The following is a 16309-nucleotide window of genomic DNA, read 5'->3' as shown; positions in this document are numbered from 1 at the left end:
CCACAAACTGGCCACTTTATTAGAAACACCCACCTTGTGCTTCCACTCACTGGCCACTTTATTAGAAACACCCACCTTGTGCTTCCACTAACTGGCCACTTTATTAGAAACACCCACCTTGTGCTTCCACTAACTGGCCACTTTATTAGAAATCATGCTGAACAATGCTACTTGCTGTATTAGTCCAGGGACTGTGAGAGGGTCAGTTCAGTCCTGAAGCTTTTAATGATCTTGTGTTTGACAGAGATAAGCAGAGTGGTGTGTGCACTGCCATGATCAAGGATGCAGGAGAGGATTATGGGAAATGGAGGACCCACGTGTGTCGCTATGAAAGGCCATACATGTGCAAAAGGGCTCTGAACAGTAAGCCTAATGCAGTCCAGTTACACAGCTGAACACACAATACATTATAAACTACATTATGATGAAGTGCTGATTAGAATAAACGGCAGCGCAAATTTATTTATGTACCTTTCATACCCAGCGGCAATTCACAGTACAAAGAGAAATGAAATCAAGAAATAATATCAAAGCTTCTCGATCTAGCACCTTAGAAAGGCATTTGCAGCGATAATTGCAAATAATACAAATGAAAGTGTGAAAGATAAAGACAGAAATAAAAGAAATAAATTATTAGAATCCGCTCTAAAGCAGCTGGTCTGTGTAAGATTTGGGGATTTGGCCCCCTGTGGTGGAAACGTGTTACTGCACGCAGAGCATTCTGTAGTGTGGGTTGTTCTTCTGAGTGGATTGAAAGAGAACCAGAGAGAACTCAGTGTAGACGTGGTGAAGGAGCGTCTCTGAGGATGGGAGTGAATTATCTACGACATGGAGTTCCTGATATGGCCATGATCATATCAAGTGTACAAACCCATCCACCCCCCTGGTATCTGGGGGTCCCGTGTTGTCTGGCTGCTGACTCTCCATAGCAGCGCTAATGCTTCAACATCAGTAGATGTCTGTTTTATCAGCTGTTCTTCTGTAGAGTCACTGTTCTAGTGCGGTTCTGCGCTCTTCCTCACAGTAACTGAGATCTTCCTCATCTCCTCTTCTGTAGAGTCTCTGTTCTAGTGCGGTTCTGCGCTCTTCCTCACAGTAACTGAGATCTTCCTCGTCTCCTCTTCTGTAGAGTCTCTGTTCTAGTGCGGTTCTGCGCTCTTCCTCACAGTAACCGAGATCTTCCTCGTCTCCTCTTCTGTAGAGTCTCTGTTCTAGTGCGGTCCTGCGTTCTTCCTCACAGTAACTGAGATCTTCCTCGTCTCCTCTTCTGTAGAGTCTCTGTTCTAGTGCGGTTCTGCGCTCTTCCTCACAGTAACTGAGATCTTCCTCGTCTCCTCTTCTGTAGAGTCTCTGTTCTAGTGTGGTTCTGCGCTCTTTCTCACAGTAACTGAGATCTTCCTCGTCTCCTCTCCTGTAGAGTCTCTGTTCTAGTGGGGTTCTGCGCTCTTCCTCACAGTAACTGAGATCTTCCTCGTCTCCTCTTCTGTAGAGTCTCTGTTCTAGTGCGGTTCTGCGCTCTTCCTCACAGTAACTGAGATCTTCCTCATCTCCTCTTCTGTAGAGTCTCTGTTCTAGTGCGGTTCTGCGCTCTTCCTCACAGTAACTGAGATCTTCCTCGTCTCCTCTTCTGTAGAGCCTCTGTTCTAGTGCGGTTCTGTGCTCTTCCTCACAGTAACTGAGATCTTCCTCGTCTCCTCTTCTGTAGAGTCTCTGTTCTAGTGCGGTTCTGCACTCTTCCTCACAGTAACTGAGATCTTCCTCGTCTCCTCTTCTGTAGAGTCTCTGTTCTAGCGTGGTTCTGTGCTCTTCCTCACGGTAACTGAGATCTTCCTCGTCTCCTCTTCTGTAGAGCCTCTGTTCTAGTGCGGTTCTGCGCTCTTCCTCACAGTAACTGAGATCTTCCTCGTCTCCTCTTCTGTAGAGTCTCTGTTCTAGTGCGGTTCTGTGTTCTTCCTCACAGTAACTGAGATCTTCCTCGTCTCCTCTTCGGTCTTCAGTGTGAGGAATGAGGAACAGTCACTCTTCACTCCAAACTCTTGGGAAACTGGGCGAGTTTTCCGGTTTTCAGATCTGCTGCAGCTCATTGGAAAGAGTTTCAGAGGAAGAGTTACGGTTTCTAGACTATGAAGGACCAACTGGGTGAGCCAGTCTGCTACAGCGCCACCCTGAGGCAGAGCAGCGCTGCAGCTCTAGGTAGTTAAGACCACCAGAGAGCTGATTGTGGGGGAGGCAGATAAACAATCAGCTTCAGTGAATCTGGATTTGAGTGTCTGTTGTTCATAAGCGAACAGCAAAAAGTCATAGCTTTATTTTTAAGGAGGCATTCAAAAGGTTAATTTTGGGGGTCTCAGACACCAGGACCCCCTGTATTTTGCACCTTATCGCCTACTACAGGATGACACATGACGTCAGAACAGGACAGCACTGCTCTAAATGTCCACTGTGCTGGTGACTAAGCTGTGAGGACTGATTTCAGTCTCTCTGATGTTTCCTTTAATGTGTCCCACTGTAGCTATTTGTCCTCTGGGGTGGCTGAGCTTCGGTGGAAGCTGCTATTTGGTGGTCAGTAACAGCCACCTGCTGACCAGCTGGCACCAGGCCCTGACCAGATGCACCGACATGGGTGCCAACCTGGTGACCATCAAAAGGTGAGTGTAGCCATCAGCAGAAGAGTGAATGTAGTGACTGCATTGCAGACTTTAATGCACTGATCAGTAAATTAATAACCAAGATGTTATTGTGTCTCTGAAAAAAAAAACATTCTAACTTTAATAAAACAAGATTTTATTCCAGGTGATTTCAGATCATCTCTATTGGTCCATTCATGATGGCACAATCTGATTGGTTGAGAAGTGTTCTGTGTTTTTTTTTCACAATAAGAGAATAGTTAAAATCATATGTCATTCCGCTGAGCAACAACTGAACCTGATATTGTTACTCTATCAGTGACAGTGCAGTAAAGTTGGTTTTGTATTGGACATTAGATGGACATTCAACTTTCTCTCCTGAATTTCTCACCAATTCAACGTCCAAAATGATCAAACCTACATTTTCTCCCTGCAAACAAACTGCAACCAAATATACTTAACAAATTTCCTTTGTTCAAGTTTATGTTGTATAGTATTTGAGTTCTGCTCAAAATGAGCTGAAACAGTCACTACTGAAACAGACACTGCTGAAACAGTCACTACTGAAACAGACACTGCTGAAACAGACACTGCTGAAACAGACGCTGCTGAAACAGTCACTACTGAAACAGACACTGCTGAAACAGACACTGCTGAAACAGACGCTGCTGAAACAGTCACTGCTGAAACAGTCACTGCTGAAACAGTTACTGCTGAAACAGTTACTGCTGAAACAGTCACTGCTGAAACAGACACTGCTGAAACAGACACTACTGAAACAGTCACTACTGAAACAGTCACTACTGAAACAGTCACTGCTGACACAGACACTACTGAAACAGACACTACTGAAACAGACACTGCTGACACAATTACTACTGAAACAGACACTACTGAAACAGACACTGCTGACACAATTACTACTGAAACAGTCACTACTGAAACAGTCACTACTGAAACAGTCACTGCTGAAACAGACACTGCTGAAACAGTTACTGCTGAAACAGTCACTGCTGAAACAGACACAGCTGAAACAGTCACTACTGAAACAGACGCTGCTGAAAGTCACTGCTGAAACAGACACTACTGAAACAGTTACTGCTAAAACAGACGCTGCTGAAACAGTCACTGCTGAAACAGTCACTGCTGAAACAGTTACTGCTGAAACAGACACTGCTGAAACAGTTACTGCTGAAACAGTCACTACTGAAACAGTCACAGCTGAAACAGTCACTACTGAAACAGTCACTGCTGAAACAGTCACTACTGACACAGACACTACTGAAACAGACACTACTGAAACAGACACTGCTGAAACAGACACTACTGAAACAGCCACTGCTGAAACAGACACTGCTGACACAATTACTACTGAAACAGTCACTGCTGAAACAGTCACTGCTGAAACAAACACTGCTGAAACAGTTACTGCTGAAACAGTCACTGCTGAAACAGACACTGCTGAAACAGTTACTGCTGAAACAGTCACTGCTGAAACAGTCACTGCTGAAACAGACACTGCTGAAACAGTTACTGCTGAAACAGTCACTGCTTAAACAGACAGTGCTGAAACAGTCACTGCTGAAACAGTCACTGCTGAAACAGTCACTACTGAAACAGACACTACTGAAACAGACACTGCTGACACAATTACTACTGAAACAGTCACTACTGAAACAGTCACTACTAAAACAGACACGGCTGAAACAGTCACTACTGAAACAGACACTGCTGACACAATTACTACTGAAACAGTCACTGCTGAAACAGACACTACTGAAACAGTCACTACTGAAACAGACACTGCTGAAACAGACACTGCTGAAACAGTCACTACTGAAACAGACACTGCTGAAACAGACACTGCTGAAACAGTCACTGCTGAAACAGTCACTACTGAAACAGACACGGCTGAAACAGTCACTACTGAAACAGACACTGCTGACACAATTACTACTGAAACAGTCACTACTGAAACAGTCACTACTAAAACAGACACGGCTGAAACAGTCACTACTGAAACAGACACTGCTGACACAATTACTACTGAAACAGTCACTGCTGAAACAGACACTACTGAAACAGTCACTGCTGAAACAGACACTGCTGAAACAGACACTGCTGAAACAGTCACTACTGAAACAGACACTGCTGAAACAGACACTGCTGAAACAGTCACTGCTGAAACAGTCACTACTGAAACAGACACGGCTGAAACAGTCACTACTGAAACAGACACTGCTGAAACAGTCACTGCTGAAACAGTCACTGCTGAAACAGTCACTACTGAAACAGCCACTGCTGAAACAGTCACTGCTGAAACAGTCACTAATGAAACAGACACTGCTGACACAATTACTACTGAAACAGTCACTGCTGAAACAGACACTGCTGAAACAGTCACTACTGAAACAGCCACTGCTGAAACAGTCACTGCTGAAACAGTCACTACTGAAACAGCCACTGCTGAAACAGTCACTGCTGAAACAGCCACTACTGGAACAGACACTGCTGAAACAGTCACTACTGAAACAGCCACTGCTGAAACAGTCACTACTGAAACAGTCACTACTGAAACAGACACTACTGAAGCAGACACTACTGAAACAGTCACTGCTGAAACAGACACTGCTGAAACAGACACTGCTGAAACAGTCACTGCTGAAACAGTCACTACTGAAACAGTCACTACTAAAACAGACACGGCTGAAACAGTCACTACTGAAACAGACACTGCTGACACAATTACTACTGAAACAGTCACTGCTGAAACAGTCACTACTGAAACAGACACTGCTGAAACAGACACTGCTGAAACAGTCACTACTGAAACAGACACTGCTGAAACAGACACTGCTGAAACAGACACTGCTGAAACAGTCACTACTGAAACAGACACGGCTGAAACAGTCACTACTGAAACAGACACTGCTGACACAATTACTACTGAAACAGACACTGCTGAAACAGACACTGCTGAAACAGTCACTACTGAAACAGACACTGCTGAAACAGTCACTACTGAAACAGACACTGCTGAAACAGACACTGCTGAAACAGTCACTGCTGAAACAGACACTGCTGAAACAGTCACTACTGAAACAGACACTGCTGAAACAGACACTGCTGAAATAGTCACTGCTGAAACAGTCACTGCTGAAACAGTCACTGCTGAAACAGTCACTACTGAAACAGCCACTGCTGAAACAGTCACTGCTGAAACAGTCACTAATGAAACAGACACTGCTGACACAATTACTACTGAAACAGTCACTGCTGAAACAGACACTGCTGAAACAGTCACTACTGAAACAGCCACTGCTGAAACAGTCACTGCTGAAACAGTCACTACTGAAACAGCCACTGCTGAAACAGTCACTGCTGAAACAGCCACTACTGGAACAGACACTGCTGAAACAGTCACTACTGAAACAGCCACTGCTGAAACAGTCACTGCTGAAACAGCCACTACTGGAACAGACACTGCTGAAACAGTCACTACTGAAACAGCCACTGCTGAAACAGTCACTACTGAAACAGTCACTACTGAAACAGACACTACTGAAGCAGACACTACTGAAACAGTCACTGCTGAAACAGACACTGCTGAAACAGACACTGCTGAAACAGTCACTGCTGAAACAGTCACTACTGAAACAGTCACGGCTGAAACAGTCACTACTGAAACAGACACTGCTGACACAATTACTACTGAAACAGTCACTGCTGAAACAGACACTGCTGAAACAGTCACTACTGAAACAGACACTGCTGAAACAGACACTGCTGAAACAGTCACTACTGAAACAGACACTGCTTAAACAGACACTGCTGAAACAGTCACTACTGAAACAGACACGGCTGAAACAGTCACTACTGAAACAGACACTGCTGACACAATTACTACTGAAACAGACACTACTGAAACAGACACTGCTGAAACAGTCACTACTGAAACAGACACTGCTGAAACAGTCACTACTGAAACAGACACTGCTGAAACAGACACTGCTGAAACAGTCACTACTGAAACAGACACTGCTGAAACAGTCACTACTGAAACAGACACTGCTGAAACAGACACTGCTGAAATAGTCACTGCTGAAACAGTCACTGCTGAAACAGTCACTACTGAAACAGCCACTGCTGAAACAGACACTGCTGAAACAGTCACTGCTGAAACAGTCACTGCTGAAACAGTCACTACTGAAACAGCCACTACTGAAACAGTCACTGCTGAAACAGTCACTAATGAAACAGACACTGCTGACACAATTACTACTGAAACAGTCACTGCTGAAACAGACACTGCTGAAACAGTCACTACTGAAACAGCCACTGCTGAAACAGACACTGCTGAAACAGTCACTACTGAAACAGCCACTGCTGAAACAGTCACTGCTGAAACAGCCACTACTGGAACAGACACTGCTGAAACAGTCACTACTGAAACAGCCACTGCTGAAACAGTCACTACTGAAACAGTCACTACTGAAACAGACACTACTGAAGCAGACACTACTGAAACAGTCACTGCTGAAACAGACACTGCTGAAACAGACACTGCTGAAACAGTCACTGCTGAAACAGTCACTACTGAAACAGTCACTACTGAAACAGACACGGCTGAAACAGTCACTACTGAAACAGACACTGCTGACACAATTACTACTGAAACAGTCACTGCTGAAACAGACACTGCTGAAACAGTCACTACTGAAACAGACACTGCTGAAACAGACACTGCTGAAACAGACACTGCTGAAACAGTCACTGCTGAAACAGTCACTACTGAAACAGACACGGCTGAAACAGTCACTACTGAAACAGACACTGCTGACACAATTACTACTGAAACAGTCACTACTGAAACAGTCACTACTAAAACAGACACGGCTGAAACAGTCACTACTGAAACAGACACTGCTGACACAATTACTACTGAAACAGTCACTGCTGAAACAGACACTACTGAAACAGTCACTACTGAAACAGACACTGCTGAAACAGACACTGCTGAAACAGTCACTACTGAAACAGACACTGCTGAAACAGACACTGCTGAAACAGTCACTGCTGAAACAGTCACTACTGAAACAGACACGGCTGAAACAGTCACTACTGAAACAGACACTGCTGAAACAGTCACTGCTGAAACAGTCACTGCTGAAACAGTCACTACTGAAACAGCCACTGCTGAAACAGTCACTGCTGAAACAGTCACTAATGAAACAGACACTGCTGACACAATTACTACTGAAACAGTCACTGCTGAAACAGACACTGCTGAAACAGTCACTACTGAAACAGCCACTGCTGAAACAGTCACTGCTGAAACAGTCACTACTGAAACAGCCACTGCTGAAACAGTCACTGCTGAAACAGCCACTACTGGAACAGACACTGCTGAAACAGTCACTACTGAAACAGCCACTGCTGAAACAGTCACTACTGAAACAGTCACTACTGAAACAGACACTACTGAAGCAGACACTACTGAAACAGTCACTGCTGAAACAGACACTGCTGAAACAGACACTGCTGAAACAGTCACTGCTGAAACAGTCACTACTGAAACAGTCACTACTAAAACAGACACGGCTGAAACAGTCACTACTGAAACAGACACTGCTGACACAATTACTACTGAAACAGTCACTGCTGAAACAGTCACTACTGAAACAGACACTGCTGAAACAGACACTGCTGAAACAGTCACTACTGAAACAGACACTGCTGAAACAGACACTGCTGAAACAGACACTGCTGAAACAGTCACTACTGAAACAGACACGGCTGAAACAGTCACTACTGAAACAGACACTGCTGACACAATTACTACTGAAACAGACACTACTGAAACAGACACTGCTGAAACAGTCACTACTGAAACAGACACTGCTGAAACAGTCACTACTGAAACAGACACTGCTGAAACAGACACTGCTGAAACAGTCACTGCTGAAACAGACACTGCTGAAACAGTCACTACTGAAACAGACACTGCTGAAACAGACACTGCTGAAATAGTCACTGCTGAAACAGTCACTGCTGAAACAGTCACTGCTGAAACAGTCACTACTGAAACAGCCACTGCTGAAACAGTCACTGCTGAAACAGTCACTAATGAAACAGACACTGCTGACACAATTACTACTGAAACAGTCACTGCTGAAACAGACACTGCTGAAACAGTCACTACTGAAACAGCCACTGCTGAAACAGTCACTGCTGAAACAGTCACTACTGAAACAGCCACTGCTGAAACAGTCACTGCTGAAACAGCCACTACTGGAACAGACACTGCTGAAACAGTCACTACTGAAACAGCCACTGCTGAAACAGTCACTGCTGAAACAGCCACTACTGGAACAGACACTGCTGAAACAGTCACTACTGAAACAGCCACTGCTGAAACAGTCACTACTGAAACAGTCACTACTGAAACAGACACTACTGAAGCAGACACTACTGAAACAGTCACTGCTGAAACAGACACTGCTGAAACAGACACTGCTGAAACAGTCACTGCTGAAACAGTCACTACTGAAACAGTCACGGCTGAAACAGTCACTACTGAAACAGACACTGCTGACACAATTACTACTGAAACAGTCACTGCTGAAACAGACACTGCTGAAACAGTCACTACTGAAACAGACACTGCTGAAACAGACACTGCTGAAACAGTCACTACTGAAACAGACACTGCTTAAACAGACACTGCTGAAACAGTCACTACTGAAACAGACACGGCTGAAACAGTCACTACTGAAACAGACACTGCTGACACAATTACTACTGAAACAGACACTACTGAAACAGACACTGCTGAAACAGTCACTACTGAAACAGACACTGCTGAAACAGTCACTACTGAAACAGACACTGCTGAAACAGACACTGCTGAAACAGTCACTACTGAAACAGACACTGCTGAAACAGTCACTACTGAAACAGACACTGCTGAAACAGACACTGCTGAAATAGTCACTGCTGAAACAGTCACTGCTGAAACAGTCACTACTGAAACAGCCACTGCTGAAACAGACACTGCTGAAACAGTCACTGCTGAAACAGTCACTGCTGAAACAGTCACTACTGAAACAGCCACTACTGAAACAGTCACTGCTGAAACAGTCACTAATGAAACAGACACTGCTGACACAATTACTACTGAAACAGTCACTACTGAAACAGACACTGCTGAAACAGTCACTACTGAAACAGCCACTGCTGAAACAGACACTGCTGAAACAGTCACTACTGAAACAGCCACTGCTGAAACAGTCACTGCTGAAACAGCCACTACTGGAACAGACACTGCTGAAACAGTCACTACTGAAACAGCCACTGCTGAAACAGTCACTACTGAAACAGTCACTACTGAAACAGACACTACTGAAGCAGACACTACTGAAACAGTCACTGCTGAAACAGACACTGCTGAAACAGACACTGCTGAAACAGTCACTGCTGAAACAGTCACTACTGAAACAGTCACTACTGAAACAGACACGGCTGAAACAGTCACTACTGAAACAGACACTGCTGACACAATTACTACTGAAACAGTCACTGCTGAAACAGACACTGCTGAAACAGTCACTACTGAAACAGACACTGCTGAAACAGACACTGCTGAAACAGTCACTGCTGAAACAGTCACTACTGAAACAGACACGGCTGAAACAGTCACTACTGAAACAGACACTGCTGACACAATTACTACTGAAACAGACACTACTGAAACAGACACTGCTGAAACAGTCACTACTGAAACAGACACTGCTGAAACAGTCACTACTGAAACAGACACTGCTGAAACAGACACTGCTGAAACAGTCACTACTGAAACAGACACTGCTGAAACAGTCACTACTGAAACAGACACTGCTGAAACAGTCACTACTGAAACAGACACTGCTGAAACAGACACTGCTGAAACAGTCACTGCTGAAACAGTCACTACTGAAACAGACACTGCTGAAACAGACACTGCTGAAACAGTCACTGCTGAAACAGTCACTACTGAAACAGCCACTGCTGAAACAGTCACTGCTGAAACAGTCACTAATGAAACAGACACTGCTGACACAATTACTACTGAAACAGTCACTGCTGAAACAGACACTGCTGAAACAGTCACTACTGAAACAGCCACTGCTGAAACAGACACTGCTGAAACAGTCACTACTGAAACAGACACTGCTGAAACAGTCACTGCTGAAACAGTCACTGCTGAAACAGACACTGCTGAAACAGACACTGCTGAAACAGTCACTGCTGAAACAGTCACTACTGAAACAGACACTGCTGAAACAGACACTGCTGAAACAGTCACTGCTGAAACAGTCACTACTGAAACAGCCACTGCTGAAACAGTCACTGCTGAAACAGTCACTAATGAAACAGACACTGCTGACACAATTACTACTGAAACAGTCACTGCTGAAACAGACACTGCTGAAACAATCACTACTGAAACAGCCACTGCTGAAACAGACACTGCTGAAACAGTCACTACTGAAACAGCCACTGCTGAAACAGTCACTGCTGAAACAGCCACTACTGGAACAGACACTGCTGAAACAGTCACTACTGAAACAGCCACTGCTGAAACAGTCACTACTGAAACAGTCACTACTGAAACAGACACTACTGAAGCAGACACTACTGAAACAGTCACTGCTGAAACAGACACTGCTGAAACAGACACTGCTGAAACAGTCACTGCTGAAACAGTCACTACTGAAACAGTCACTACTGAAACAGACACGGCTGAAACAGTCACTACTGAAACAGACACTGCTGACACAATTACTACTGAAACAGTCACTGCTGAAACAGACACTGCTGAAACAGTCACTACTGAAACAGACACTGCTGAAACAGACACTGCTGAAACAGTCACTACTGAAACAGACACTGCTGAAACAGACACTGCTGAAACAGTCACTGCTGAAACAGTCACTACTGAAACATACACGGCTGAAACAGTCACTACTGAAACAGACACTGCTGACACAATTACTACTGAAACAGACACTACTGAAACAGACACTGCTGAAACAGTCACTACTGAAACAGACACTGCTGAAACAGTCACTACTGAAACAGACACTGCTGAAACAGACACTGCTGAAACAGTCACTACTGAAACAGACACTGCTGAAACAGTCACTACTGAAACAGACACTGCTGAAACAGTCACTGCTGAAACAGTCACTGCTGAAACAGACACTGCTGAAACAGACACTGCTGAAACAGTCACTGCTGAAACAGTCACTACTGAAACAGACACTGCTGAAACAGACACTGCTGAAACAGTCACTGCTGAAACAGTCACTGCTGAAACAGTCACTGCTGAAACAGACACTGCTGACACAATTACTACTGAAACAGTCACTGCTGAAACAGACACTGCTGAAACAGTCACTACTGAAACAGCCACTGCTGAAACAGACACTGCTGAAACAGTCACTACTGAAACAGCCACTGCTGAAACAGTCACTGCTGAAACAGCCACTACTGGAACAGACACTGCTGAAACAGTCACTACTGAAACAGCCACTGCTGAAACAGACACTGCTGAAACAGACACTGCTGAAACAGTCACTGCTGAAACAGTCACTACTGTAACATTTGGTAAAGTTTGGGTGGAGTTATGGTTGTTTTGGTAGAGACAAAATGGAATGTTGAGTTATTAAGATCAGATTATTTGCTTTACTCCATTCTTTATTTCGTTGTATTAAAGCGGTAGAGCTCTGGAGGTCACGTGTAGTGTTGAATAATATCACATCTCTGATGATCTACACACCATCATCTCGTACCTTAGACCCATTCACAGCCCTGGAGTTATTCTTGACAACACACATCCTCTGCTATTGCTGAAATACTCAATATGCTTCATGACTCATTTTGGGTTTGTTGTTCTAGTGAGGATGAGCAGTACTTCATCAACGCTCAGCTCCCTGACCTCCACCAGGTGGACATACCTGATGTGTGGATTGGAGTTTCAGGTATCAGTGCTTTGTATATATTCTTAGCAGAACCGTGATTGTTATTTTTCAGTTTGGAGAACAAAGCTAGAAAAAAGAGATGAAAAGCAAAACCTCCATAATAACACTAGCACCCCTATGGGACTGCTAATAGTATGTTAGCTCTAAGCTGACGATGGTGCGCATGAACACTACTCATTCTAGAAACTTGGATGTGTGAAGCCTGTAAAAGTCATTCCATGTGTTTTATCTGAAGTTTGTAACAGTCGTTATCATATATCAGCGATACAGTGACTCTTTCAGTAGAGAGTTCTGAAACAGAGCTCCCACCACTGCTCTACATTCCTAACAACTAACCGGAACCTGCTTAGACTGTGGTTCATATCTAGACTTATCTAGAACTTCCAGAAGTACTAAAGTGACTTTCTTATTATGAAATGAACATCTTTATTATGAAATAAAGTGTGATTGGTTGGTTCTTCTACCACTTCCTAATTATGTTGGTAGTTAATTTAACATGTGAGGCCTTCTGTCCAGCTCCTGAAGTCCTAACCAATGGGAGAGCAGCTCAGCTCTCTACCTAGATCTACCTAGATATCACAGAGAGAACAATCCTGATTGGATCATTTTGCATTTTACTTCAATACTTGCAGAGTTTAAATACAGCCAGATATTTAAAGTAGAAAGTATAAGACATATAAAGAGTGTGTGTGGCCTGTGATGAGTTGTCAGAGCGGTGATGTGTGTGTCGATGTGCCTCAGCTTGTTGTTGTCTGTGTTGTGTTCAGATAAGGACCAGGACGGATCCTTTAAATGGGTGGATAAGACTGACATTCAGTTCTCCAACTGGAACTCCGGCTTCCCAAAAAACACGGACACTTACTGGGACTGCGGACAGATTTACACCGGTACAAGAACCGGCTTCACTGTTGACCACAACACATGACAGGACCTGCAATAAAAGTCTCACACTTTATTAGTAATTACTGAATAATTCACAGTAATTCATAGTTAAGACTGAATATTAGATATTAGACGCTTAGTATTTCATCAAAGTTAGTGAATGATTCATAGTGGGTGCTGAATAATTAATATTAGATATTAAAGAAATAATACTACTTCATGGAAGTTACAGGACGTTGTTAGTGTATGTAGTGGAGTAGTTAGGCATAGTGAATACTAAATAATTCATAGTAGATATTAATTCATTTGTAGCTGTTACTCAATAATAGTTGATACTAAATCATTTAAAGTAGATACTTAATATTTGATCAGTTACCAGTTCATAGTGCATACTGAACAATTCATAAGAAATATGAAAGAATTCATAGTAAATACTAAATGAAGTAAAGTAGGTACTGAATAATTGATCATAGTTACTGAATATTTCATATGAAATGGTGGAAAATGTATTGAATGCTGTAAAAACTCTGGTTCTTGTTTGATGTTTCTGGACTGTTTACATTTTGCCCAGGAAACTACGCTGGAAAGTGGGAGACGACCAACTGCTTCAAGAACCTGGCCTACATCTGTAAGATGTTGGGGGGTCAGAATGTTAAGCCCACCGCTGCGCCAGGTGAGCGGACTCCCAGTGGAGAGACGTTAATTACTGCCTTATTTTTTAAAGCAGGAAATCAAGTTAAATAACACCTGTGATCCCTATTTAAACACATTATGGGTTTCTGTTACAAGTCAGACACACTGTGCATGTTTCATGAGATTGTTATGTAGCATTAATAAAGAACATATATGTGTTATTAACATTAGTCACATTTTAATACTATAACTGAGTAATTACAGTGAACCTGTCTCTGTTCAGACTCTCACTGCGATGAAGGCTACCTGCTGTACGGTGATTACTGCTACCACTTTGAGTCTGAAATGGTCAAAACCTGGCGGGACGCTGAAGCCTACTGTGTGGCTCAGGGTGGACACCTGGTCAGCGTACACAACGAAGAGACAGTCAGCTTTCTAACAGGTTAGATCATGATTATGTATGAATATAGACTGACCCTATTACAATGACAAAGTTCTGCACACAGATTAAAGAGAGAAGTCCACCCATATTTCTAAATTCCCCCATAATCCAGTGTGTGAGATGTAAACAAAGTCATTCAGAGGGTTTGGTGTGAAACGGTCCCGACGTCTTTACAGTGGTGGTGATGGGAACCAGGCGTCGCCATGACTACAACACAGATATAGACACTTTATTTACCATCCAGAACCACCAGAGAACCTACACGAGTCTTCTGAGCTTATATGGAATGTTGATGATGGAAAACAGTGGAAAATCTGGAATAATGAGTTTTCTTTGGGGACTATTTTGCCGCACAGCGCCCTGCATGTCTCCCTCCACCATGAATGGAGTTGAAGTTCTCTAAACTCTCATAAAACAGCGTCTCAGTCATCAGGCAGTGAATTCAGAACCAGCTCATGTAGAAACTTTCTGTAGGAGCTTTTAGAGGGACGTCTGGTTCCCATCACCACCACTGTGAGCAGCTCTGACTCTGAACTGCTCTGTTTACATCTTAACCACTTAATTATGCAGGAATTTTGGAATATTGGTGGAGTTCCCCTCTAGGCCGATTGGAAAGAGCTGTGATCTGTGACACTGTTTCTGAAGCGTGTGTGTTTCCTCAGCTCATATGTCCAGGTCCTCCTGGGTGGGTCTGAATGATATTGAAACAGAGGGAACCTTTAAGTGGACAGATGGAACGGCTGCTGTACGTATCGCTCTATAGTTCCTCTATAAACTCTGATCATGTTTGACTTCCAGTGATAATTTTTAACTCAAAAGTTGATCATAAATGAGCTCAGTGCTAATGCTAAAGCGCTGGGTGTGTTTATCTCCAGCTTCATGTTGAGCAGACTGTCTTTAGTATGAAGCAGGATTATTACAGTTCACTACAACTCAAACTAGCAGTGAGACAGTGAGCCTGAAAACTGTGATACAGATAAAAACGATGCATAAAACATCAGTGTGTGATTCTCTGTGTGGAGTTGAGTGTATTGAAGGTTCCAGATGTAGCTCAACATACTGACGGTGATCTGCACTGTACTTTACATTAACCACATACGTCTGCAATCAGACTCTCACACCCAATGTACTTCACATAAACAAGATATCAGATCAGCCCTGGGTTTCACAGAGTATCAGGACCTACAGCCCTCGCTTCTGTCCTGCTAAAGGACCATTAGATCAGATTTAACATGAAGAGACTGGAACACAAACTCATTTCTAAAGGAATCAGACAGTGAAGAGCATCAGACAGGATTCTGGAGATGTTCCTCCACTTTCAGATGGAGCTGATAAACTAATTTCTAAAGGAATCAGACAGTGAAGGGCATCAGACAGGGTTCTGGAGATGTTCCTCCACTTTCAGATGGAGCTGCTGAACTCATTTCTAAAGGAATCAGACAGTGAAGAGCATCAGACAGGATTCTGGAGATGTTCCTCCACTTTCAGATGGAGCTGCTGAACTAATTTCTAAAGGAATCACACAGTGAAGAGCATCAGACAGGTTTCTGGAGATGTTCCTCCACTTTCAGATGAAGCTGATGAACTCATTTCTAAAGGAATCAGACAGTAAAAAGCATCAGACAGTTTTCTGGAGATGTTCCTCCACTTTCAGATGGAGCTGATAAACTCATTTCTAAAGGAATCAGACAGTAAAAAGCATC

At 43.5% G+C, this 16309-nt stretch overlaps 1 protein-coding gene across 1 annotated transcript in view; it reads left to right on the top strand.

The window, feature by feature from the left end:
* The first annotated feature begins 272 nt into the window (after positions 1-272).
* The window catches only part of LOC119265413 (macrophage mannose receptor 1-like), a 36482-nt gene continuing 20445 nt past the window's right edge, over positions 273-16309 (top strand). The window contains exons 1-7 of the mRNA XM_037546072.1: positions 273-363; positions 2513-2648; positions 12567-12649; positions 13417-13536; positions 14103-14204; positions 14448-14606; positions 15269-15351. Coding sequence (XP_037401969.1) covers positions 273-363; positions 2513-2648; positions 12567-12649; positions 13417-13536; positions 14103-14204; positions 14448-14606; positions 15269-15351 — 774 coding nt within the window. The remainder of the gene's footprint in view (positions 364-2512; positions 2649-12566; positions 12650-13416; positions 13537-14102; positions 14205-14447; positions 14607-15268; positions 15352-16309) is intronic.

Source organism: Pygocentrus nattereri, chromosome 16 (genome assembly GCF_015220715.1).
Source record: "Pygocentrus nattereri isolate fPygNat1 chromosome 16, fPygNat1.pri, whole genome shotgun sequence".
Classification (NCBI taxonomy): Eukaryota; Metazoa; Chordata; class Actinopteri; order Characiformes; family Serrasalmidae; genus Pygocentrus; species Pygocentrus nattereri.
Note: the sequence above shows the minus strand (reverse complement) of the source record. Positions and strands in the feature narration are given on the sequence as shown.